Source organism: Sphaeramia orbicularis, chromosome 4, assembly GCF_902148855.1.
Source record: "Sphaeramia orbicularis chromosome 4, fSphaOr1.1, whole genome shotgun sequence".
Lineage (NCBI taxonomy): Eukaryota > Metazoa > Chordata > Actinopteri > Kurtiformes > Apogonidae > Sphaeramia > Sphaeramia orbicularis.
Genome location: NC_043960.1, coordinates 48,772,373 through 48,796,923, shown reverse-complemented (window position 1 = coordinate 48,796,923; position 24,551 = coordinate 48,772,373). Strand labels below are relative to the sequence as shown.

Below are 24,551 nucleotides of genomic sequence, written 5' to 3'. Positions count from 1 at the left end.
TTTTTTTTTTTTTTTTTTTTACACCTACTCTCTAGATGTATATAGTTTGTGTATCTGTCTAATGTTTCACTGTTTGTAAAAACCCAAATTCTTTCAATAGAAAGAGAATTAAAAAAAAGAAAGAAAAGTTCAAAGGTTATTTTCATCTCAGCAGGTCCTGTATCAATTTTTTTCCCCAGTTCTCCAGTGAAAAATATGACATGAGGGGGCATTCACATGCAATTTTTGAGTTTGAAACTAGTGACCTCTGTGAGCGTGCACGCGTGTATGTGTGTCTGGGGACTCACACAAAATCAAGAAAGAGGTGACTGCTGCAGTTTGCCATACTTATGTATTTTTGGTCAAGGAACAGAGTAGCAAAACGGCAAGTTGATAGGACCAATATTTTGGGAGATATTAGTAATTTTGGAATACAATAGCCTTACGATCACGTCGCTATACCCAGAATGCTTTGGCGGGGACTGCTGAACAAATGTGGTACAGCATGCACAAATACACAACAGCATAAAAACTGCCACATCTAGAACCTGTGGATCCCCACGGGTCAAAGTGCTAGTTTACCATAATTCCCATACCACATGAAGGCAGGATTCGTCATTTTAATACTACAAATTCTCTCCTGACGCTACTTGGTAAAGGCTTTTGTTATGTCTTGTGCTCAGCATTGACTTAGACAAGTGCGATTTATTTAAAGAATAAGTCTAACAACCCAGAAAACTTTTAACCCTATTCTGGAATGACAGTGGAGGGTGCCAGACCTGGTCTGGTTATGCAGGCCTACTACAGCTATTGAGCAGGTGACTTTTTCAATTTACAATTAATTGAATCACCATCACAACAGTTGAAAAATAATTCAGTGGTGTTTATTTGTGTACTAATGATTTTGAATTGTGTGTTGTATGTGACTCTTACATATCTGTTATGTTGCTAGTAGGCTGACATTGTTCACCAGTGATTCAGTAATGTTATCTAAAATTCCAGCATCCTGACTTTCTGATCTCTGATGTGAATCAGGCATATTCAAAATTGCTGACTAAATAAAATGTAGATACATGAGGCTCTGGCAGCTCATCATGTATCTTTGTAAGTTTGGGTCCCAGGGAATCAAATTTATTTTATTTATATAGCGCCAAATCATAGCAAAAGTTATCTCATGACACTTTACATATCAAGTTGGTTGAAACCAGACTCTAAGCCAATTAGGAATGGGACTGAATTTCTCTTTTAGGTCTTGAGCTGAAAAGTGTGGGAACCTTTGACATAACGCACATTCCCCACCTGACAAGGTGAAACACAAGTCTCTCCAGTGTGTTGAAGTTTGCTGTCGGAAGCTCCTCAATGACTTTGTAAATCGCATGAAGCTGCTCCTGCTTCTCTGGCAGTTCTACGGAGGAGAAAAAGGAGATCACAATTGAAAGCCTGCTATTAATTCAAAGCTAATGGTACACCACACATTCATTGACCACCGATAAACAATTCGATAAACTCTGATAAACAGCTCCCATAACTCTTGTATTGGCTTCAGTTTTCTATGATGGTGTAAAAGGTGTCATCATATTTTTTATTCCATGTTTAGATTTGAACAGAGGTGTGCATGTTCAAATTCTGCTTTCTGTCTCCTGGATCTTTAAGAAAAAGTAATTAAAATGTTATCGTGACAAACACTGAGAGCAGTTACAGATACCAATTCAATTCATTTCTCTTAGTAGAGCCCTATATCACAACAAGGTTGCCTCACAGGGCTTTACAGAACACCACTGAAAAGAGGAAGAGGCAGTTTATTTAGTAAAATGCTGCTATCTGGTGGTGAACAGCTGACTTACCCACTGCATGCAGGAAGTCATTGTAATGTGTGAAGGTCATGAGTGGATCAGGCAGTTCTCTCAACCACTGTTTGACCAGTCCTGTTACTGTGTGGATGGGATAGTCCTCCAGGCAGACCAGGTGGGGGTCTGAACACACCAATAGCATCACATATCAATACACTGCTGACAGTCACTTAAAAATGTGAATTCTAATCAGGTGATCAGAGTCATTTTGTTACACAGGATTTATTGGGGACAAAAAGACCCACAGATTTCATGAGTTAAAGCTGCGTATGACTTTCGTCACCGATTTTTCATCAAATCTGTAAAACCCGAATCATAGCCTAAGTATCACGAATCCGTAAGCCTTTCCATGATTACTCACCTGTATCTCTCCCCTCACAGTGAACAATTTTGAAGCGTACTCCACCATAAATAGTCCATTTGTTTATAAACAGAGCTGGTATGTCAGTCAGGCATTTTTGGAAATTTGTTGTGACATGCATCGTAGGAAGCGGAGCTACACACAGCCACATTATGGCTGAAGTAGCAACAACAAACGGTTTCATTGCCTCTTGCTACTGCGGCTGCCTGTTGTTCCACTTCCCACAATGCATGTTGCGACAAATTTCCGAAAATGCCTGGCTCTGTTTGTAAACAAATGGACTGTTTATGGTGGAAGGCATTCAGGTGAGTAATTGTGGAAATGCTTACAGATTCGTGATACTTAGGCTATGACTCAGGTTTCACAGATCTGATGAAAAATTGGTGACCAAAGTCATACGCCACTTTAAAGAAAAATAAGACAGTTGTGTCATGTGTGCTGTGTAACTATACAGAAAGGAGGCTGACCAGTCTCTAGCTTCTGGTGCAGCTCTTTCATGCGGTTGGCGGAGCCAGACTTGCGGTAGATGCCTTCGGTATAGAGGCCATGCATCTCCACATGCTCCAGCATCATCTCCAGAACCATTGGGACTGGATTTTTATCACCAACCAGGTTGCAAACACGGACCCCGAAGTGCAGACCTCCTGACTCCTCATCATTCTGTGGATTCACCCACACAACAGCATTTGTTTCAAAGGACATTCATCTCATCCAGCTTAAGTCTAATTGTTGCAAGACATTTCTGTAAAAACAGGTCCTAGTTCTCTCTGAATAAAAAATTACCTTTTTGACACAGAAGGTGTTGCAGTCTGTGACTATCTTGCCAAGGCACTTCTTGTGACACACCATTTTACAACCTATGAGACAAGAATCAAACATCAGAAAAACCAAACATTGACACTGGACTCAAAAAGGATTCTATGTTTAAACCAGTGAAATGAGTTTGAGAGTGAACTCACAGCTGCACATGTAGGCCTTCTCCATGGCCCAGATGTAAGACGTACACTGATCACATGACTGCATAATGCTGACCTGATAGTTGATGAAAACATGATCCAGGGGGCTTTCCATCTAACAAAACAATGAACATATTAGAAATTACAGTCTGTATTAAAAAACGGTCAAAAAGCAGACATCAAATGTAAAAACTCAGCACACTTACACTTTTATCCTTTTTCCGTCTTTTCTTTCTAGCTTTAGGGGGCTGAAAAACAAAAACAGATGTTAGATAATAATACCGATTTCGTTCACAGACTAGTTAAAGTGGTTGATGGGAAATCCTTGTGCTGTTCCACCTTGGCAGGCTCAGCTTCCTCCTTCTTCATCTCTCCTCTGATGAACCCGTCCAGCACCGACTGGAACAGGTTCACCACTAGCTGGACTTCTCCTTTCTGTTTGTCATCTGCCAGGTGGACCACCTTGTTCTGGTAGCTTGTCATCAGGTCTTTGTAGCCGATCGTGGGTTTCTGGTTAAGGGAGAAAAAGGGAATATTGAGACTTAAGGAAACACGGGGTGAGGAAGCACATTGACTGGTACTTATGTTTTTTGGTACATACATGTGTCTGCAGAGCAAGGTTATCTTCACCAAAGCAAAACAGACCACACTAATTAGTTGTCCAAAAAATAAGTCTTTTGAACCCGTAAAGACCCACAACAATTTTTGTCACAACTTCCGAATGATGGAAAGTCCCAACTCTTCTTTTCAGATGAAAGTAAATTTTGCATGCCATTTGGAAATCAATGTCCCAGAGTCTGGAGGAAGAGTGGAGAGGCACAGAATAAGTCCAGTGTGAAGTTTCCACAGTCAGTGATGATTTGGGCTGCCATGGCATCTGCTGGTGTTGGTTCACTGTGTTTTCTGAAGTCCACAGTCAATGCTGCCATCTATCAGGACATTTTAGAGCACTTCATGCTTCCTTTTGCTGTCAAGCTTTATGGAGATGCTGATTTCATTCTACAGCAGGACTTGGCACCTGCCCACAGTACCAAAAGCTAGTTCAACCCCATAGAGAATCTATGGAGTATTGTCAAGAGCAAGATGAGAGACACCAGACCCAACAATGCAGATGACCTGAAGGCCCCTATCAAAGCAACCTGGGCTTTCAATCCATCTGTGCAGTGCCACAGGCTGATCGCCTACATGCCAAGCCGCATGGATACAGTAATCATTCATTCATGAAAAAGGAGGCCCAGCCAAGTACATAGAAATGAACATACTTTTCAGAAGCCTGACATTTCTGTTTAAAATAAATAAATAAATATACACACTCACACACACACACACACACACACACACACACACATATATATATATATATATATATATATATCTATATATCTATATATATATATAATTGATTTTATACAATATTCTAATTTTCTGAGACACTGAATTTTGGGTTTCATTATCTGTAACCTATAATCATCAAAATTTCAAGAAATAAAGGCTTGAAATATTTCCTTCAATGTCTAATGAGTGTATATAATATATGGGTTTCACTTTCTGAAATGAGTGACAAAAAATATTGAACTTTTTCATGATATTCTAATTTTTTGAGATGTACCTGTAAATAGACGCTCTTTATCCAAATAAAAATTCCAGACTTTTTCCAGACTTTTTCAAAACTGCTATTTTTTCCCCCCAAGACCTTGGTCTTTAATCCCTGATTTCTGATACACAGAATATTGCTATGAAATGGACAGAGTTTATTTTTGATATGTGTAACATTTTTGTGTTTTGTGCAGGCTTGGTCAGAATTTATTTTGATATGTGTAAAGATTTTTTAAGTTACTTTGGGGAGCTGACATGGACTTTATGGTAGGGCTGCAGCTATCGATTCTTTTTGCAGTTGAGTTGAGGGATGGATCTCTAGGAGCGGGGAAACGCCATGTGCTCCCTCCACTATGACCACGGGACCCACCTTAAATACTGTGGCCTGGATCAGGAGCCTGGAGGATGTTTTCAACTTCTGTCTCAATGAGAAGATAGTCCAGATGACCGTGGACTATACCAACCTCCAGGGAAAACACTCCGCCCGGGAGTATGAGTCTATAATTTGGACATCCTCACCATGAATACTAGCTCCAAACTCAGACTTCTCCTTTCTAAAATAAATAATTAGCCCAGTTAGTTTTCATCACGTTCAGGTCAAGGAGGTTCTCATCACACCACTGTGCAAATTATTCCAGAATAGGGCCATGACTTCTCAGTGAACCCTGAAGAAGTGACAGCAGGGCACTATCATCTGAGAATTTCACCAGGTAACTGTCCTGCTGAGCAGACCTGCAGCTGTCTGTTCACATTATAAAAAGGAGGGGTGAAAGTACACAGCCCTGAGGAGACCCAGTGTTTGAAGTGATAAAATTGGACATAAAACAATTTATAAAAAAACTGTTGAATTCTATTTGTTAAAAAAATGTAAAAGCAACAATAAATACTGATCCAGTAACATAAAATAAGAAGCTAATCTCTCAATTAAAACATGAGGCTGCAACTTATTAAAAGCAGAGGAAAAATCAGCAAATAAAAGTCTGTGTTAGCTTTCCATATTACACTTTTCAGTTCTTTATAAACAGCCTTTTTCTCTAACTAAATTTCCTCTTCTAATTAGGTAATTACATCAAATCAGGAAAAATTAGGAAAAACTGACCTTTTCAACAAAATATATCAATTACTGAACATAAAAACAAGTGTCTCCATCCACTGCTATTTATTAAACTCCATGGGTTTTACTGGTGAATCAATGCTGTAGAAGGTGTTTCTACGTTCACTACGGAGCCTCTGAACGTCCAAATGGGTCATGTTTGATGACCATGAAAAGATGACAAACTGCATTTTACACCAATTATTTACATGTATTGACAGGATTAGTAGATCAACAGTTGCTAAAAATTTTAGATCAGTAAATAGTTTTGGCCAATGGTGGATGTTTGGGTCTTTACGGGTTAAGACCAACAAAAATATAAAACATCACTATTGCAGTTTCTACTTTTCTCTTTTCCTTATAGTTCACTTAAACTAACTACACTACTATTGACCGTAACAGGACAAGGGGATATTTTGGGTTAAGTCTGTAATTTAAGTGTTATTTAAATCCATTTCACTAGTTCATATAATCAGTCACAGCAATTGATATCTTCTCTGTCGATTCTCACCTTAACTTGATATTTGACTTTCCCAGCAAAGTGTTGAATGGCAAACTGCATTTTACCTCAATTATTTACATGTATTGATAGGATTAGTGAATCAAGAGATATTTAACATTTTACATCAGTCGATTGTTTTGGTTGGTAGTGGATGTTTGGATCTTTATGAGTTAACTGAAATAAAAAATAAAAACAAGGCTTTGCAAAAAACTTACCTGAATTACATGTTAACACCACCACTACTACTACCACCTACTACCTCTACTACTTCCTTCAGCTGCTTCCTTTAGGGGTTGCCACAGCAAATCCTCTGCTTCCATCTGACCCTAACTTCTGCATCTTCTTCTCCTCATACAATTAGATATTTACAAACTAAAGCAACTTAAAATGCCTTAAATGAAAATGTACAAAAACATTTCTGTTTGTCACTTTATTTTATGTTACTAATAAGAAACAGTTGTGTGACAGTTGTCTTTTTTGGATGGTTGTTTATCTAAGCAAAGACAGGTGGCCTGATTTTTTTGTAATTTTTTAATGACAAAATAAGTTTCTCTGAACTTTTTGATTCATTCCCAGAAATTACCATTACTCTATTTTATTTTATTATTTTTTTTTTTTAAAGTGAGACCAAACTCATTGCTGAAACTAACTGCAGCCTGCCTGTCCAGTGATCAGGACAGAGACTAAAGGTAAAAAAAAAAGTCAGACTCACTCTTTGGACTCACTCTTTGTTATTTGCCTTGTGGTAAAGTGTGCTTTAGGGGTGTCTTATTAGAGTTTGATGAAAATGTTTGTGACAGACCAACATTTTGTCAGAACCTTGCTTGGGATGCACAACACATGAGGTAAATCTGTTGACGTAGCAGAAGTACAGATTTAACTCTTTTTGTTTAACTTTATTGGTTAACCACTCTATCACCTTAAACTCTAGTAGTGCTGAGACATGACATGTCATATTCATATGTGTATTAAATGCAAATTTCTTTACATTTTGGTATACCATTTGAACTACAGGTTCCCACAGAGTAAAGTGTGTACAAGGAATATAGGTTTAGCTTATTTGGGATGAATAATGGTGACTTATTTGTGCTTTGTTCTTGTAAGAAAAAAAAAAAAATAGTGTTAGTTTTGAAGACAATGAAACAAAAACAAAACTAGGTTAGGACATGTCAAAAACTCATTCAAACTAGGGCTGCACGATTCTGGCAAAAATGTGAATCATGATTTTTTTTGCTTAGAATTGAGATCACAATTCTTGGGCCCGATTTTTTTCATAAAATGTCTAGTGCACCGCTGTCAAGGAAAATGGGTTCTTTTACCTCTGATTCGCGTCTTTCATATCACTCCGCAAGTAGTCCTGTAAGTTATGCAGTGTTTCCTGTGGAACTGATCTGTTGGTGTGGCAGTGTGTAATGGGAGGGAGGGCGTTTTGGTCGGTAGTGGTGGTGGTAGCTCGGCCGCACTCGCACAGTTCAGCTGGGGGGGGGGGGGGGGGCATACACGCGCGCATGTTTCAGTCGGTAACTGCGCGAGTGCCTCAGTTTTCGTCCTACTTACAATACTATGAGAGTATGGGCCAGTGCAGTCCGTGCCCCCCACAGAAATGAAAGTGAAACTTTACACTAATTTATCTTTTCCCTACCTCCTGAAGCTTCACAAACTTTCATTTATATATGATACATGTATAATAAGTCTAATGCGATGATAATTTTTTTTTGTATGAAATGTTTGATGTGGCGGCAAGGATAAACCTTACCAGCAGAAACGCTGCACATATGGTCCCGGCACAATGGAATTTTTAATACAAAATTTTTGGAGAGGGTGAGACTTTTGATTACTGGTTAAAGGCCAAGTTATCCTCACCGGCACACAACAGAAAAGGAGAAGAAGAACAGTGCAGAGAAGTCAGAGAAGTGAAAGTGAAAAGACACCTGGATCTGGATGACAGAAAAGACGACCAACATGAGATTAACACCACCAAATGCGAACCTTTATATGGCACGTTACCACTGGGTTTTCATCCATTTCACTCTCTTTACCATAGACCAGTGGTTCTTAACCTGGGTTCGATCGAACCCTAGGGGTTCGGTGAGTCAGTCTCAGGGGTTCGGCGGAGGTCAAGACACACACTCGACAACAGCAGAAGTCACACTGATTTGCAGTAAATATTCATTATTATTGTAGCCTGATGGAAATTAGGTGATGGGTGTGTGTTAAAATGTTAAAAATGATAAATGGCATGAATACAATAAGTTCACTATTGGAATACATAAGGTTAAAAATTAAAACCATTTCAGTGTGGTAGTATTAAAAAAGGACATGTCTTTGTGAAAAGGTATGTAATTTGTTGTGAGTTCATGCACTGTATTGGTTTTGTTCTTTGAACACAGTGATGTTAATGCACGGTTCATTTTGTGCACCTGTAAAACATATACCTGTGTCTTGAATTTGAAAAAAATCATATTTTATATAATAAAGAAGGGTTTGGTGAATACGCATATGAAACTGGTGGGGTTCAGTACCTCCAACAAGGTTAAGAACCACTGCCATAGACGTTCCTCCGCTGTAATTCACTCTTTCCTCACTCAACTGCAGCCGACAGCAGCAGGCTCATGTGTTGTAAAGATGCTTTACCACTGGTTGAGGGAGGAGGCGGCAGCGGTTCTGCGTTCGTGGGCATTTGTTTGTAATGTAGCCCGTGAAATAAAATGCCTAAGAATTGTCTGTGTTTAGAAACGAGACTGTGTACATGTGAGAATCGAGATTGCAATCTTTTAACAATTAATCGTGCAGCCCTAATTCAAACCAATTCCAAACTAATGAACACTATAAAACTACTAAAGATTAGCTGCAAAGCCACTTACTGGAAGTGAATACATGGCTTTAATAGTCTCTCTGAACTGCATTGTAGCTGTTATGAAGATAGCCTCTGTAGCTGACAGCGACTTCCCTCTGGAGCGGAAATCATTCACCTGTAGTAGAACACAACAAAACATATGCAGGTGCAATTCATTCTGTAGAGTTTCTTAATGCACATGTGAAAAAGCATTTCGTTGCCTTTTATGTACCTGGTTGCCCAAAAATTCGTCAAGGTGCCGCAGCTCGTTGGCATTGGTGATTTCCCGATCCAGCGAGGCATTCCACTTCTCGGAGACACGTGTGGCTCGACTGATTTTGATGGTGGGATTCCGGCCCAAGCTTTTGCCAGTGCGGTTACCGTGTGCCTGAGACGGTGGCCGTGATGGATGTACTGATGTTGGAGCTAAAAGAGATTCATCAAACCAAACCACATTCACTTAAAAATATATACTTTGAACTTGCAGTGTGGACTGTTATCATACGTGAAACAATATACAAGATAAACTGTAAAAACACTCAGTTTGGACCTGCACAGGTCAATATTTACTCAGAAAACAACCACCACTAGGAGCCTAGAATAATAATGACTATACATGTGTGTGTTCCTTTCACATCCCATTACAGGAGGTGTGATGGTAGTGAACTGAATGTCATTTGAATGATTTTGGGGGAAAAGAGTGATTTCAATGACGACGAAATTTATAGGTTTGATGACCTTCTGATAAAGTATGAGTGGCATTTATTGTCTTAGTTATGGAAAAAACACAGCACAATAAAGGACAGATGACATGAAACAACTGAGAGACTCCTGTGCCACATTGCAAATAAGTTATACTGAAGAGAGCCAGGGACTGAATGGATGGATGGATGGATGGATGGACATGTGAGGTAAGCAGAGAAGTAAAAAGCTGAAATATGTAAAATTCAATGCACATTGCAAAAAAAAAAAATTACACTTTGTTTTAATCATTTTAAATGTATTTTTTGTATTTTCTTTAGATTCAGGTAGACTCATCCATCCGTTGGGTATGCCTGCTTAATGCTGTGCAAGGGGCCAATAACTTAGATTTACACACAAGGACAATTTACATTAAGACAAAAACTTAGGTCGAACTAAAGATGTCTGTGGAGGAGAAACCAACGTGGTTAAAGGTTGTGACGGTAGACCAGAGTTTGATGGATGGTGTTACCTGAGACTCAGCTTGTCAAAAAGCCAGTTCTTGTCTCATCTCATTGCTTTAGCATGAACTGGTGAATTTGCGAATCTCTGGTGTAAGGCTTCGAAACATTCTCTGTTTCTGTCATTTACCTTCCCCTCCTGTTGACTTCTCACTGAAAATTGGCGTCATCTCCCCGTTGTCTGGAGTCTGAGCTTCCTTATGAGGTCGTTTCTTCAAAATCTTGCTGAAGAATCCACCTGACCTACAGGGAAAACAAATACAAGGTCTAAACAAAATACTTAAATGATATAATGACGCACACTAGGGGTTACAGTGAAAAGATTTTAGTGTGGATCCACAGCTTATCAAGCAATATTGAAGTTGAAAGATTTATGATAGAAACAATAATGACGAGCTAATACATCCAACATTTACCATCTAACATTTGCCTCCAGCTGTGTCACCATAGCAATGATGCACAACCAAAAACAAAACTATGTTAGCTAGACCTATGTCTGATAAAACTCTGAGTGACTCTTAAAATAATTTACCCATGAACAATTTGACTCATGCAGATAAGAGAAACAATGAGGATGAGTCATAATGATGGAGGTTTCTCTGACTTTGACCTAGCAGTGAACTGTACATACCACAAAATTATACAGCAAGTTAGTGGGTGAAGATGAAGAAAAAAAGAAAGGAGACAAAAAAGGAAGAGGAGAAGAGTGTCTATAACTGACAAACTAACTGCACTGTTTGACTTGTTGCCATGGTTTGAAACAAGGATTTTTTGTCTGGTTGTCTGTCTGTTTGCAAGATAACTCAAAAAGTTAAGGACAGTTTTTGATGAAATTTTCAGGAAATGTTGATTCTGGCACAAGAAACAAATGATTAAATTGTGGTGGTGATTTGGGGGGGGCTGATTTGTCTTGGCGGAGGTCTGTGTTCTCTGAGTGCTTTACTAGTTTAAATTAGGACGATTTTTAAAAAGGGAAAATTGTCAAATCAATGTAATCTCTCTCATGCCTCCAGGCTGTGCGCCTATGGGCTACCGTAGGCTCTTCCTCCTATCTGTGAGAGCACTCTTTCACAGAAGTCTGTGTAATGACTACAGATGTTAAATCTCTGATGGGCCTGCAATAGTGATACCAATGTAAGCTGTGGTTTCATGCACGGATCCCGCAATTAAAATATAACTGCATGGGGATCACTCATCTTACATTGTCCTGCACGGATCCGTATCGTACAGTCTTCTTCCAATCCAGGTCCAGGTTGCGGGGGCAGCAGCCTCAGTAGAGTAGCACTGATAGCCCTCTCCCCAGCCACATCCACCAGTTCCGGGGATAAAATTCCTCCAAAGTGTCCTGGGTTGGTCTCTTCCATGCATGGATCCCTCAATTTAAATATAGCCACATGGGGATTACTCATATTACGTGGTCCACACACGCATCACTGATGCCTGTCACTGACTTACATTGGTATCACTTCTGTGGGTCTTCTGTGGGCTTCATGTGATACCATCACAGATTTGAGGTATGGAGCAGTACCTTGCATTGCGAGCTGCTCATGAAAATGAAGTGCTGACTTCTGTTGTCTTTTGTAGTTTTACCCAAATATCGGAATCGAAAATCGAGTTTATAGAAAAAAAAAAAAAAAAAAAAAAAAAAAAAAATCGGGATTTTAGTTTCTTGCCAAAATCGTGCAGCCCTAGCTAACAGTCATGGCTGAATCAGCAAGAAAAGCAAAGAGGGTAAGGGTGTTGGCCGAAGAGACAAAGAAAAGAAAACATAAGACTGATAAATAGGAGGCCGCTGGATTAGGGTGAATATTGGCCCAGCTTTCACTCGCTGAGCGAAAGAGGAGGAGGGATGCCCTGCCCATGGAGACCTGGTGGTGTTACTGTTGGACTAGTAAGTATAAATTCTTCAATAAAATCTTCTGCATTTAAGCTTACTATGTTTCAGGTCATGTTATTTAATCATAGTCTTCCGTTTATGCCCATACGTCAAGTTATTCAAGCCTTCCGCAGTTTTATCAAGCTGGTTATAGGCTTTTATATAGATCTGTTGATTTGTTGTTTTTTCCCATTTCTGATATTTTTTAAAAATGAAACAATAATGTTTGTATAAAATGCTGTAAGGCTACTTTACCTGGCTTGAAGACATGGTTGAACGCACATTAATTGTCATGCCTCAGGAAGTTTACCAACATCAATGGCTTGTCAACAAATGGGCGAGATACAGATTTTACGATAGTTGTTACAGACAATACCATTTCTTGACCTTAGGAGGACCCCGCAAGCAAAAGTTCCATGGTGTTACTTAAAAGCTTGAGATCTGCTGCTGATTTATCAATGATTGAAAATGTGCTCTGACAGTTTCAGAATCATCATGTCTATCACTGTCAGAAGTGCATCATGTAGAACAGCCTTATATTGGAAGGTTTTTCTTTTTTTTATGACTTGCATGTTTTTTATTTTCTTTTTCCAAACATATCACAACATCACACATCTAATATTAATATTAGAGCACTGGTAAATTACCCACCCATAACAAGAAGGGGTCTTCCTATCAATATAGAGGCTTTTAATCCCACACACACCCACTTTGAATACCCATGTATATAATATATACATATACTGTATCTACACAGAAGTGTGTAATCATAGTATACACACATACATACATAAGGCATGTGATCATCTTATTTTCAGTGTGCATCCTCTTGGTCTTTAGTCCATGAAACCTAAAGCGTCCACGCGTCCTACATGACATTCTTTCCTGGGTTCTCTTGGTCTTTAGTCCATGAAACCTAAAGCGTCCACGCGTCCTACATGACATTCTTTCCTGGGTTCCTACAAGTTTCTACAAGTTAAACTTAAGACTTTATAAGACCTTTTTAAGACTACTTAGAACAGAATTGAATGCTCATTTCACAGCTTATTTCAAGGCCATACTGGGAGAAATTTGTGATTCCTAGAATTTAGGAAAATGTGTCTATTTATTTCAACACCTTGGTTCCCACTGTTCCGAGTGATTTCTCACCAGGGGCTGCAAAGTTCACGATAATTGGTTCCTAATTTCCATATAAATTATCAGGTTGGAATGGGTTGAACAGAGTCGACTAACATTACTTTCGTTGCAGTTTGGACATTTCCCAGACACATTTAAACACAATACAGCCAACAAGTTCATGGCAACATAATTAAGACCTACCACATCAAATTTAATACCTTTTAAAGACTTTTTTCAGGTATTAAATGCAGATTTGTAAATTAAAGACTTTTAAGACTTTTTAAGACCCCGCGGGAACCCCATCTTTCATATGCCACTACTTTTCCCACTTACTGGAACGGAGGCTCTCCATATTTCTTCCAGTTCCTCATGATAATTTGTTATCTAGTCATTAGAACAGTCTGTATCCAGTCTTTCAGTGGTTTGGGAATGCAGACAGCACTTTAGAATCTCCTAAAATAAATAACTTGGGGCATAACGTAAATTGCCTTTTTATAACATTAGCAACATACCTGTAAATCTTCAACTGAAATTGTTTAATTTTAGGGCATACCCACAGCACATGCATCAGTGTATCCTTATCTACACAGCACTTCCAGCAGATAGCTGATTCCTTTAAGCCAAGTCTATACAGCCTACTTGTGGTCCAAAAAAACCTATGCAGGATCTTAAATTGAATAAGTCTGACTCTCAGGTCCCTTGACATTATTTTAAAGTTGCCACACACCTTAATCCAATACTGTTGTTCGTATAGGGTAAACGTCCCTATTAAGACCACCAAATCTGCTTTTCAAACATTTTTAATATATACCAGCCCAATTTAAGTGAGAACATTTGAGTTAAAATGATAGGCTAATCTCTCATTTGAAGTGTCAATAATTCATTTATATCAATTTTTAATGTTTTTATTATTTAATTTACCAAATATGTCAAAAGTCTGGCAGGGACTTAATGGGTACTTAATGTACCCTTCAAGCCCATGGGTGTTCCAAATAAGCCCACTTCATGATTTGTTGATAAAGGAATATATATATGTATATATATGTATATATATATATATATATATATATATATATATATATATATTAAAATCCTAACAATCTAAACTTATTCTGTTAAAACCTGTAATCTCTTAGCTCTCAGTAGGTGTTTCCATTTTCTCTCTACTCCTCTCCTCTGGCCTATAAATGGCATTTGAATCAGGCCTCATCTGCCTTTTCACTATGGTGTCAACACAAAAAAAGCTAAACTTACAACATATCTTTTTTGGAGTCTAGAAAGAAAACTGTTCAAGAACAAAATCAAAATTGTAATGAAAACGACTCAATACTTCATTGTTCAATATGTGTTGTCATTTTGTCTGTATCTCTATCCTACACTGTACCGTTGGCTTTTACAATTGGCCCGAATTTCCGGTCCAGCCAGCTGGTTGAAAGTGCAGATGTTTATATACAGATTTCTGAAGACCTAAGGAGTAGAGGAAAAACAGTTTCCAGGTTCAATATTAATGTTTTAAGAATAATAAGAGTCAATTTTAGTATTTACAATTAACCAAACTGCTTTAATTGATTTTTAAAACATTATAAAAACTTGGTAGCTGCGACAGGCTCCTGCACCCCCTTGTGATGAAACGGTTTCAGAAGATGAATGAATGAATGAATGAAAAACAGTTTAAAAACAAACAAAATCATAGTGGAGCAACATTAAATAAATGTTAAACCAAATATTACACCTTACATAATAAGTCTTTGATGATTTTCACCCTTTTTTGTACAGATTTTCAATTTTTGCCAATGTTAGGATAGAATGTAGGCCTATCCAGAATGAAATGACCTAAGCAACATGACTGATATTTTAATATGGGTATTAATTATCTGATTTATGGAACTGATTGATTAGGTGAGGTCAAAGTTAGGGAGGAAAATGGTTCAAAAGTCAAAAGGGAGAAAATCTCCACTGAAACACATTCAAGTGGGCTTAATGGGAGCAGGTGGGCTTAAAGGGAGCATCAGTGAATTTCTGGTTAGAAGTCAGAATATTTTATTCAGCACACATAAAACTAAAAAAACAACTACATGAAATGAATCTACATAGGCTGTACATACATAACATGAAAAATATCAGTTGATTATACACTGAAGTAATTAACTCTACTCATTCACGTCCATCCTAAATGGTCTGAGTTTTTTTGCTCATGTCCCCTTTAAGCCCACTTGATAAAAATGTTAATTTATAAATTAATAAAGATAAACAGATGATAAATGTGTATATTTAACAGTATAATATTATATTCTGCAAACAAAAACATAAACTATACATGGTTATCATGCTTCATGTTATTGCAATAAACAATGTTACGGAACCTCTGTACCGATGCCTCATGTGGGCTGTTTGCTGTCATGCTAAAACGCATATTTTAACTTCAAAAGAAAAAGTATTTGTAATTCGACTAGTATTCTAACATATGTTCTTTTCAAAGCACTAATACCTTAAATTTTGATAACAAATGAGTATTTACCAAAAACAGGAGTAGAAATGGGGAAAAATGTTTTTTTTCTGAGGGCACCTAAACCACTGAAGTTTTTTTCCAACTTCTCCTGAGAGGAACAGGCACATATGCTTTGATAACTCATTATTGACACATCTGGTTGGCATACAGTAAAAAGTATGATTTATGTAACAATCGGCTTCATTAGAAGAAACATGAACCACAAAAAATGGTGATGTAGCTTTTTTAAAATTTGACTTAGAAGTCACAAGTGGGCTTAGATGGTACGTGGGTGTAACAGGGACGCTTACCCTAATAACTTAGGTCTGTTTCCCATGAGAGCTGTGATTCCCTCCTCCCCCTCACCTTTTATCAGCATCTTACAATATTTAGCCACTTTGTGGCCTTTACCAGCTATCTTAAGAATTGTGTATAGCTTATCTGCTGACCTTGGTAATTGTAAGTCTGACCCATAGCTCTGTTGCACTGTATGGCGCAGGTGAAGATATCTCCAAAATTGAGACTGAGATAAATCATATTCCTTTTTTAGGTTATTTAAAGTTTTAAATGTGTGTCCACTGAACAAATTTCCTAGGACCAAAATATTCCTTTCCACCCTCTCCCTCCAAATGAAAACATTTTTATTAATATCTAACTTAAGGTTTAACCAAATACTGGCTGCCTCGTTTAGGTATGGATCAAAATTTATCAGCATCAAGATGTTTCTCCATATATCTGGAAGATGAGATATGACTGGGTGATTTTTCATTTCTTTAGTTTCCATTCCACCCTCTCAAATGCTTTTTCAGCATGCAGAGATACTGCAGCAGTTGGTGAATTAGAATTGGAGACTGCCCACATTATATTAATAAATTGTCTAATATTATCTGCAGAGCTGCATCCCTGGATAAATCCCACCTGATCTTCATGTACTAAGCTGGTCATCAATTTTCCAGTCTATTTGCCAATATTTTAGACAGGATTTTTATATCTAATGGAATAAGGGATATTGGACGGTAGTTCATACAGCAACACGGGTCTTTTTAACGACAAGTGGTATTAAAGCTTTAACTCAGGTATTAGGCAGTTTCCCTTTATCAAATGACACATTGTACAGATTCAATAATATCCTTGCCAGTTCAGTAGTATAACATTTAAAGAATTCATCTGTGAATCCATCCAGTTCAGGTGCCTTTCCGTTTGGCAGTCCTTTAATTACTCTAACAATTTCTTCACTACTTATTGGACTGTCAAGATTTACCCGTTGTGATTCTGATAACTTGGGAAGGTCTACTCATTGGAAAAATGTTTCCATATCTTCCTCTTTGTGTTGCAAGATTCCTGCATAGATTCGCATAGAATTCTCTAAACATATCATTCATAACTGCTGTATTAGTTTCCCCTCAATTTCCCCTTCCTCTGTTCCAAACCGCTGTAATAACTGTTCCTTCTGTTTTAGACCATTTGCCAATAGTTTTCCTGCTTTTTCCCAATTCGTAACATCTTTGTCTCATCCTAAATAGCGAGAATTCCACTTTCTAATGTCTAAATTTTGTCCATGATCTCAGTCTGTTCTGCAATGTTCCTTTTTTCCCTATAAGAGGTGTCCGCCTTTAACGTTTCCCAGGCGATCCCTGCAGAGGGCACTGTGGGTATACTTAACTGAACGTAGTTATTTATTTGACTTTTTATGCTGCATTTTCACTATGTGGAACCAGCTCGACTCAGCTCAGCTCGGCTTGACTCAGTATTCCTGGAGAGCGTTTCCATTACAAGATACTACTGACTTTATAGTACCTGGATGCGGCGCCTTATTTCCGTGTCGTCTGCTCAGAAAGTTGCTGATAAACTTGCTCATTGCGTGTTGTCTCATTTGAATTTTTACGTCGGCCACCAAAGACTGAACCTCCTCAACCGACCATGATGTAGTTTTGGGCTGTTATCAGTTGAATTAATGTACCACTATATTTACTGTCAACTTCCGCATCTGTTTTTTGTAAAACAGTGGGTCACAGAGAAAACTGTCCGACCAATCAGTGGTCTGCAGTGTGTACAGTGTGTTTTAGTATCTTGTCCCCAGTCCTGGAACCTCGGTGGATATGATACCAAAAAAGTAGTACCGGGTACCAGATTCCAGGTCCTTTTTCGTAATGGAAATGCAAAAAAGGCTGAGCCGATACCACGTAGTGGAAACAGGGCATTAGTGCCTCTTTAAATTCTGATTCTTGTAAAATGGATGAGTTAAGTCTCAGCATTCATATCCTGTCATTAAAAGGTGTTAATACCAAGTTAACAAAAGCATTATCAGAGATCACAATGTTTCCAAATAGAGCAGTCAATCATTGATTGTAGGAGATTTTTTGACATAAGAAAGAAATCAATATGGAAAAATGTTGTATATGGAGCTGAGAAAAAGGTATAATCTCTTGCTTTTGGATTTAAAATTGGGAGGTTTTTCTTCATTTTTTATAATATCCTGACAGACCATGAACTTTACAGAAATACTCACCAAGTTTCTTTAAGCACAGAGTAGTTAGGTAATGTGAATGAATCAGAGATGTATTTTAATATTAACATCAGTGGTGAGCAGTCAGGGCCTGCAAGGCCTTCTCTGCTGGCCTAAAAAAATACCTGAATCACAGACTGATAATTATATTTTGTCCATGAATACTTATTAAATAATTCCAATTGCCTGCTTCCTTTCTTAGCTTTTCCCCTGGTTGTGCTGCTTCCACACATGTATTTTCATATTAAAGCATTTAACCAATCACATTTCAGCCATCATTTGTTGCCTGGCAGGGTCACAGTCACAGAAGTCTGCCTGGAGGCCTTCACAATCAGTTCTGCTAGCCCTCTATAGCAAAGCATAAGTGTCGATGACACTGTTGCTTCAACCAATCAGATTTTGAGTTGGTGACACCAGGGCCCTCTAGCAGGCATATAACAACAGCATATTCACACCCTGTGATTGGACAGTCAGAGAGCGTACTAGCCAAACAGAAATATAGTTGTGTTGGCTTAATAACTGTTTAGTCAATCCACAATGGGTGAAGGAGGAGAAGAAATGGATTTGGATGCAGATTTATTGTCAAAGCCATTTTCAAGACGGACTTTTCCAGAAAACCTGGACATCGTTAAGAACAGTGACGTGCAGTCAGAGGAGGCAGGGGAGGCAGAGCCTCCCTTGTCAATCTTGAAAAGAAAAAAAACTTGACTATAAAATATAATAAATGTTGATAGTTGTCAGCTGGTATGTCCTATAAACTCATTTTCCGTTCGAATCCAACCCAATATTGTTATTATTATTATTTTTTTTTTTTTTTTCAATTAGAATAGCAGAATTTCCGCATGCTCCGTTCAAATACAGGGAGGAGAGGCAGCGCTGTGCCTCCCGGGGAACTGTCTACTCCCCTCATGAACTCTGCTGGTACCCGATGAAAATATTGTGTCGCTGTCCCTCTGTATATCGCAGTTAAAATGCTTTCAAACACTCTGATTATATGCTCTATCCTTCCATAAACTGCATAACGTATGGAATGTATTTCTGTAATGTGTTTAGGCTCGCAGATTAATCATAAAACCGCAGTGAGAAAGTCACTAGGGGAGGCAAACAGTACCCCTGCCTCATGATAGATGGTGCCTGTGAGTCCACAGATTCATGCGCTTATAATCTTCTTCGTTCTTTTTTATACACTTTAATTCATCAGGATCGGCGCATGGATTTCATGTACAAATAAAGGTAAGACCATAAACTTTTTTTATTTTTGGTTTGAAATGGCTCTTTTTGAAGGTTTCCTGTTGAGTTCCTGCCAGTCTACTTATGCTGACTTGATGCAGAGCCCATATACCCAGGTCATTCCTTTTGCTCACTCTCTATTCCAGTTTCTCAGGCCACCATATATTTGTAGATCTGGCTCTGAAACAGTCAGTGCCTCCCCAGCCATGAACCCCACTGCACGTCACTGGTTAAGAAAGGTCGGACAATTCCGACGCTAGCAAGCCGGTCACAACCAGGAAAAGGATTTGTCTCACTACGACTGGTACCCCCAGTACCCGCACGGATAATCTGTGCAACAGAGTAGTTGAACTCTTTTTGAGTAAAGAAAGGAGGATGGATTTTGTGTACAAATCAGAATTTTTGGTGAGTAAAATGTTGCTATTTTCCTAAATAATATTGTGAGTTAATGAGGTTATCATTGATGCTTCTTTAAGCCTCAGTCACAAAGCTTCGTACGAATGATGGGTTTGTACGAATCTCCCGGTTCATATGAGTTCTGGAGTTGGTGAAGATTCGTAGCGGCAGCAGTAGTTTCTTACGGCCATCTTACAAAGTAGGTATGGCTGCCATTCAAAACGCAAGAGCATCGTGAGGCCGCCGTGAGAAAATGACGTGATTTCGAGTTATCTCTGCAGATTTGTTTCAAATTTATTTTTCTGTTTATAAAAGACTTTATTCTTTATATGTTCTGCACCGTGAGTTTGAGACCAGTCATTCACTCCGTCTTGACAGTTTGTATTTGTATATATAATGGTCAATAAATCGTTCGCACAGTGTTCGTAGCCATTTGTAACGGCATTTGTGTGTCGCAGTGGTAGCTGTAGTAGAAGGAGACTTGTGCACCCCGGGTTTGTTTATTCAGTAAAGGCATTTATTGTGGCTAGATGAGTTATCTATCTGTGATGCAACGGCTCTTATACTGCATTTCTGCATAATAAGATGTTTTTTGTAACCATAAAATAGTTATTGAGGGGTGGATTGATTATCATCTTAAATGACCAGGTTGTCAGTGAGTTTTTACTCCATCATTGACAGTGGTAAATTCTTCCTCTTTGATTTTTATTGGAGACAGAGGTGATACAGATGCAGTGTTAATTTAGTAGTCCTTTTGTCTACTGTGTGATAAGGTGTGGTGTAGGGATGCAATGATTACCGATATAATGATAAACCGTGGTAAAATTGCCAATGGTTAGTATTACCGTTTAAATTCTAATTATCATGATAACCGTGTTTGATTATCGCACTTTTCTGGAGAAAACGCTTATGTAAAGATCTGCTTTTAAGTCAAATATTTGAGCATAGTTTTCATTTATTACAATTTTAATCTTATATACCTAATATTTGGAACCAATATTCACTTTTAAAGTCTTTGAAAAAGTTTGTTAAGCATATTTGCTGCAATAAATTACATACATTTTCCAAATCGAATTTTATATATTTTTTGTATGTTTTTTGTCCTTTTGTGTTGGTAGAGTAGGTTAAAGTGAAAAAAATAATAGGCAGATAAAATAGATGAAGTTGTGCTGTGTGGTGGAAAAATTTACTTTTTATATTTTATAATGCTGAGTCATTATTCATTATGTGTGATGTTTACCACTCTGTAACACCCCCAACCCAGGAACGGAGTTCTTGCCTTGAGTTAAAACCCAAACACCTAAATGTCTGAATGTGTAGATAGAGGATGGCGCCTGCACTCCAGATAGGATCCAAGCAAGGTTAGAGTGAAGAGGTCATCATGACCTCTTCACGGAGCAGAGAAGGAGTAGTAGGGAGTGGTACGATGTACGTAAGGAATGACATCATAGTTTGAGGGGGTTGGATTTGGTTCTATATAATCTTTAGTTTTCTCTTGTTTAATCAGACTTCACTTACAGAGTTTCTCTGTGATTGACTTCTCAATAAATGCATTTATTTATTTTAACTCTAACTTTCTCTCCTCCTCTTTGTGTGTGGGTTATCAGTTGAACATTTCCATAACAGCTGATAAAGAAAAGATCCCAAACATGGACATAGTAAACATTTGTTTATATAGTATTTAAAGGCAAAATCAAAAGTACTGAAAAACGGCCAAAATAGGCTCAGACCCCTAAGGGTTAATACTTGAATGTTTCTGCCAACAGAAAGTGCATTGTGCCAATTATTTTATTTGTTTTTTTTTTGTTTTTTTTTTTTTCCAAACTACAACTTGGTTAAATTATTTCAGTGTGTGTATTAGTACTTCTTGAACATTTTGAGCACAATTTCAACACTACCGTGATAATAATGATAACCGTGATAATTTTGGTCACAATAACTGTGATATGAAATTTTTATATCGTTACATCACTAGTGTGCTGTGTTACCTGTCAGCTGTGGATGGGATAGAGTGGGATGAGTCTTGGTGAGCAGAGCCATCGTGATGTCTCCTCCTGATGGAGCTTCCCTTTGAGCTATCGACACGGCTCTCTGCAGGAGACAGAATCTGCAGTACAAAAAACATAATTACAAATTTTACACTGAAGTGAAAAAGTAAGTGGAGCTTACGAATACCCCTGCCCGGTCACACAACACTTTGCCCCTCCTGCTCACTGATACCCTACCTGCCCAGGGATTAATTTAGAGTGTTAACTTTTTATCTTTCCAAAAATGTAAGTAATTTGGAAAAAAAAAAAAAAGTGTGAGAAAAGGTGCATGTAAAGAGCATGTGTGTAAAATTTGACTAGAATCAGGTAAATAGTGTCTGAGAAATCAGCTGGGCAAATTGAGTTGAAATATTCAGAAATGTATTCAAAATTCAAAAATCAAAATTCCAGCATCAAAATATGCACTGCACTTCTCCTAGTGGTCAAAGTGTTCCAGAACTGGGCTGGCTTACATATTACATGTTTGTTTGTTTTTTGTTTTTTTTAGCTAAGTCTAATCTGGCCTTTCTATTTTTGAGGCTGATTAATGGTTTGCACCTTGTGGTGAACCCTCTGTATTTGCTCTGATGAATTCTTCTCTTCATAGTAGACTTAGACACTGATGCACCGACTTCCTGGAGAGTGTTTTTCTCTGGATGGATGTTGTGATGGGGATTTTCTTTACCATGGAAAAGATCCTGTGATCATCCACCACTGATGTCTTCTGTAGACGTCCAGGCCTTTTTGCGTTCCAGAGCACACCAGTGCATTCTTTTTTTCTCAGAATGTACCAAACTATTGACTTGGCCACTACTAACATTTCCTCTATCTGATAGATTTTTCTTTTTCTTCAGCCTAGGAAAAGTCTGTTTCAATTCCATTGAGAGCTCTTTTGACTGCATGTTGTGGGTTCACAGCAACAGCTTCCAAAATACAAATGCCACACCTAGAATCTGGCATGTGCAAAGCAGGGGGCCAGGGGGGCTTGAGCCCCTGCTGCTTTGATCCTCTGCCTACAAGTGCCCTTTTTACGTTTTTTGTTTTTTTTGCGCAAAAAACTGCATGACTAAAATTTTCATGACTAAAACTTTGATCAATGATAATAAATGTTACGAGTGGTTTAATTTGGCTGTCACTTGACCTGGTCATGGTGCCCTTTCATCTCTGTCACGCCTCGCCCCTTCCTCCTGTGCAACCTTGCTTGCAAGATACACGCACGAGCGAGCGCACATGTCCTGTCTGGAGAATAAACGAGGAGGAGGGAAGCTCCGCGATTCAAGGCACGTGAGAGTCCACCCCGCTATCTTCCCAAAACATTCACTTGTCGCTCTGGTCCTATTCTTCAACAACTATAGTTTTGGGGCCGAAAACCGATTGTAAGTGAGTAAATAATTCAATATCATCGTCACGTCATGGAATTAGCTCACAGACTAGCACGTTCTAACAGCTGGGTGCCCTCCTGAGTCTGAGTCCTCACTGAAGTAGTCACACATACTTGCTTATGTTTTATTTCCATAAACTGTTGAGTTTTAGCCGCAAAATTGTAACACATGGTAATAGTCCTCACTTTTGAGACAGAGATATATATTTTACATTGTAGAAAATGCACATCTTTTACAGTAGCCTAATGCAGCCTACTATACACAGAATAGGTGCAGTCTGAGTCTAGTCTAATTAGTCATACAAATTTATTGAATGAAAATAAGCAACAGCCACCCCACAGTTGTCAAATAATTTTAACAAGGTATTTTCAAGGACTTGCTTGGAATGTGGAGTCTGGAAAATAATGATAATACTGAATGATGATAATACTGATAATGATACCAATGATGATAATACTGAATGATAATAATAAAAATAGTAATAATAATGATGATGATGATGATGAAGATGTAGCATTAGTATTATATATCTTTTTTTGGAAACTCAGTGACACTTTTCATTGGATTTTGTATTCATTCCATACACATTGGTGGCAAACTACTGTTGCAGCCACATCTGCCCACCACGAACCACTCACTCACCCCTTACATTCACTCATGAATAATAAAATAGCTTGACATGCATGGTGTGTATGTGGGTGTATTTGTTGTATTTCTTATATATTTTATTGTTTTGTTATTTAGTTTGAAGATGCCTCGCAAACAAAGACACATTAAACAAAAAAGAAAGGAGCTACTTGAAGCTGCTAATAGTAGCAGATCCCTTAACAACTGGGCAAAAAAAAGTACTACAGGTAAGCACAATATAAGGAATAACATTACATACAATTCATGGGCATTAGGCACACCATTTACACACATTATCTTCCTGTAAATGTCTGCAGTTCCAGAATTTGCCACATTTGGGATGGGGATTATTCAAGACCAGTGAGACCATCCTTTTCAGAATGATCTTCACCTGGCCTGCAAGGAGGCTACAACAACAAAGAATTTCAAACCTAATTTTTATCACTTTATTCGACTTCGTAAGTATTAGGGGGCCAAGCCCGCGGGGACTGGGGGATGCGTATGCCAGCATACGCGTTCCACAGT

General features: G+C 38.3%; 1 protein-coding gene across 10 annotated transcripts in view; it reads right to left on the bottom strand.

Moving 5' to 3' along the window:
* Positions 1 to 24,551, bottom strand: part of myo9b (myosin IXB) — a 254,759-nt gene that overhangs the window by 18,264 nt on the left and 211,944 nt on the right. For all 10 annotated transcript variants that reach the window (XM_030132067.1, XM_030132068.1, XM_030132066.1 and 7 more), the window contains 11 exons: positions 21,979 to 22,097; positions 10,506 to 10,618; positions 9,406 to 9,599; positions 9,202 to 9,309; positions 3,486 to 3,656; positions 3,353 to 3,394; positions 3,150 to 3,261; positions 2,974 to 3,047; positions 2,658 to 2,850; positions 1,824 to 1,952; positions 1,279 to 1,384 (listed from right to left, as the gene is read on the bottom strand). In XM_030132067.1, the coding sequence (XP_029987927.1) occupies positions 1,279 to 1,384; positions 1,824 to 1,952; positions 2,658 to 2,850; positions 2,974 to 3,047; positions 3,150 to 3,261; positions 3,353 to 3,394; positions 3,486 to 3,656; positions 9,202 to 9,309; positions 9,406 to 9,599; positions 10,506 to 10,618; positions 21,979 to 22,097 (1,361 nt within the window). The remainder of the gene's footprint in view (positions 1 to 1,278; positions 1,385 to 1,823; positions 1,953 to 2,657; positions 2,851 to 2,973; positions 3,048 to 3,149; positions 3,262 to 3,352; positions 3,395 to 3,485; positions 3,657 to 9,201; positions 9,310 to 9,405; positions 9,600 to 10,505; positions 10,619 to 21,978; positions 22,098 to 24,551) is intronic.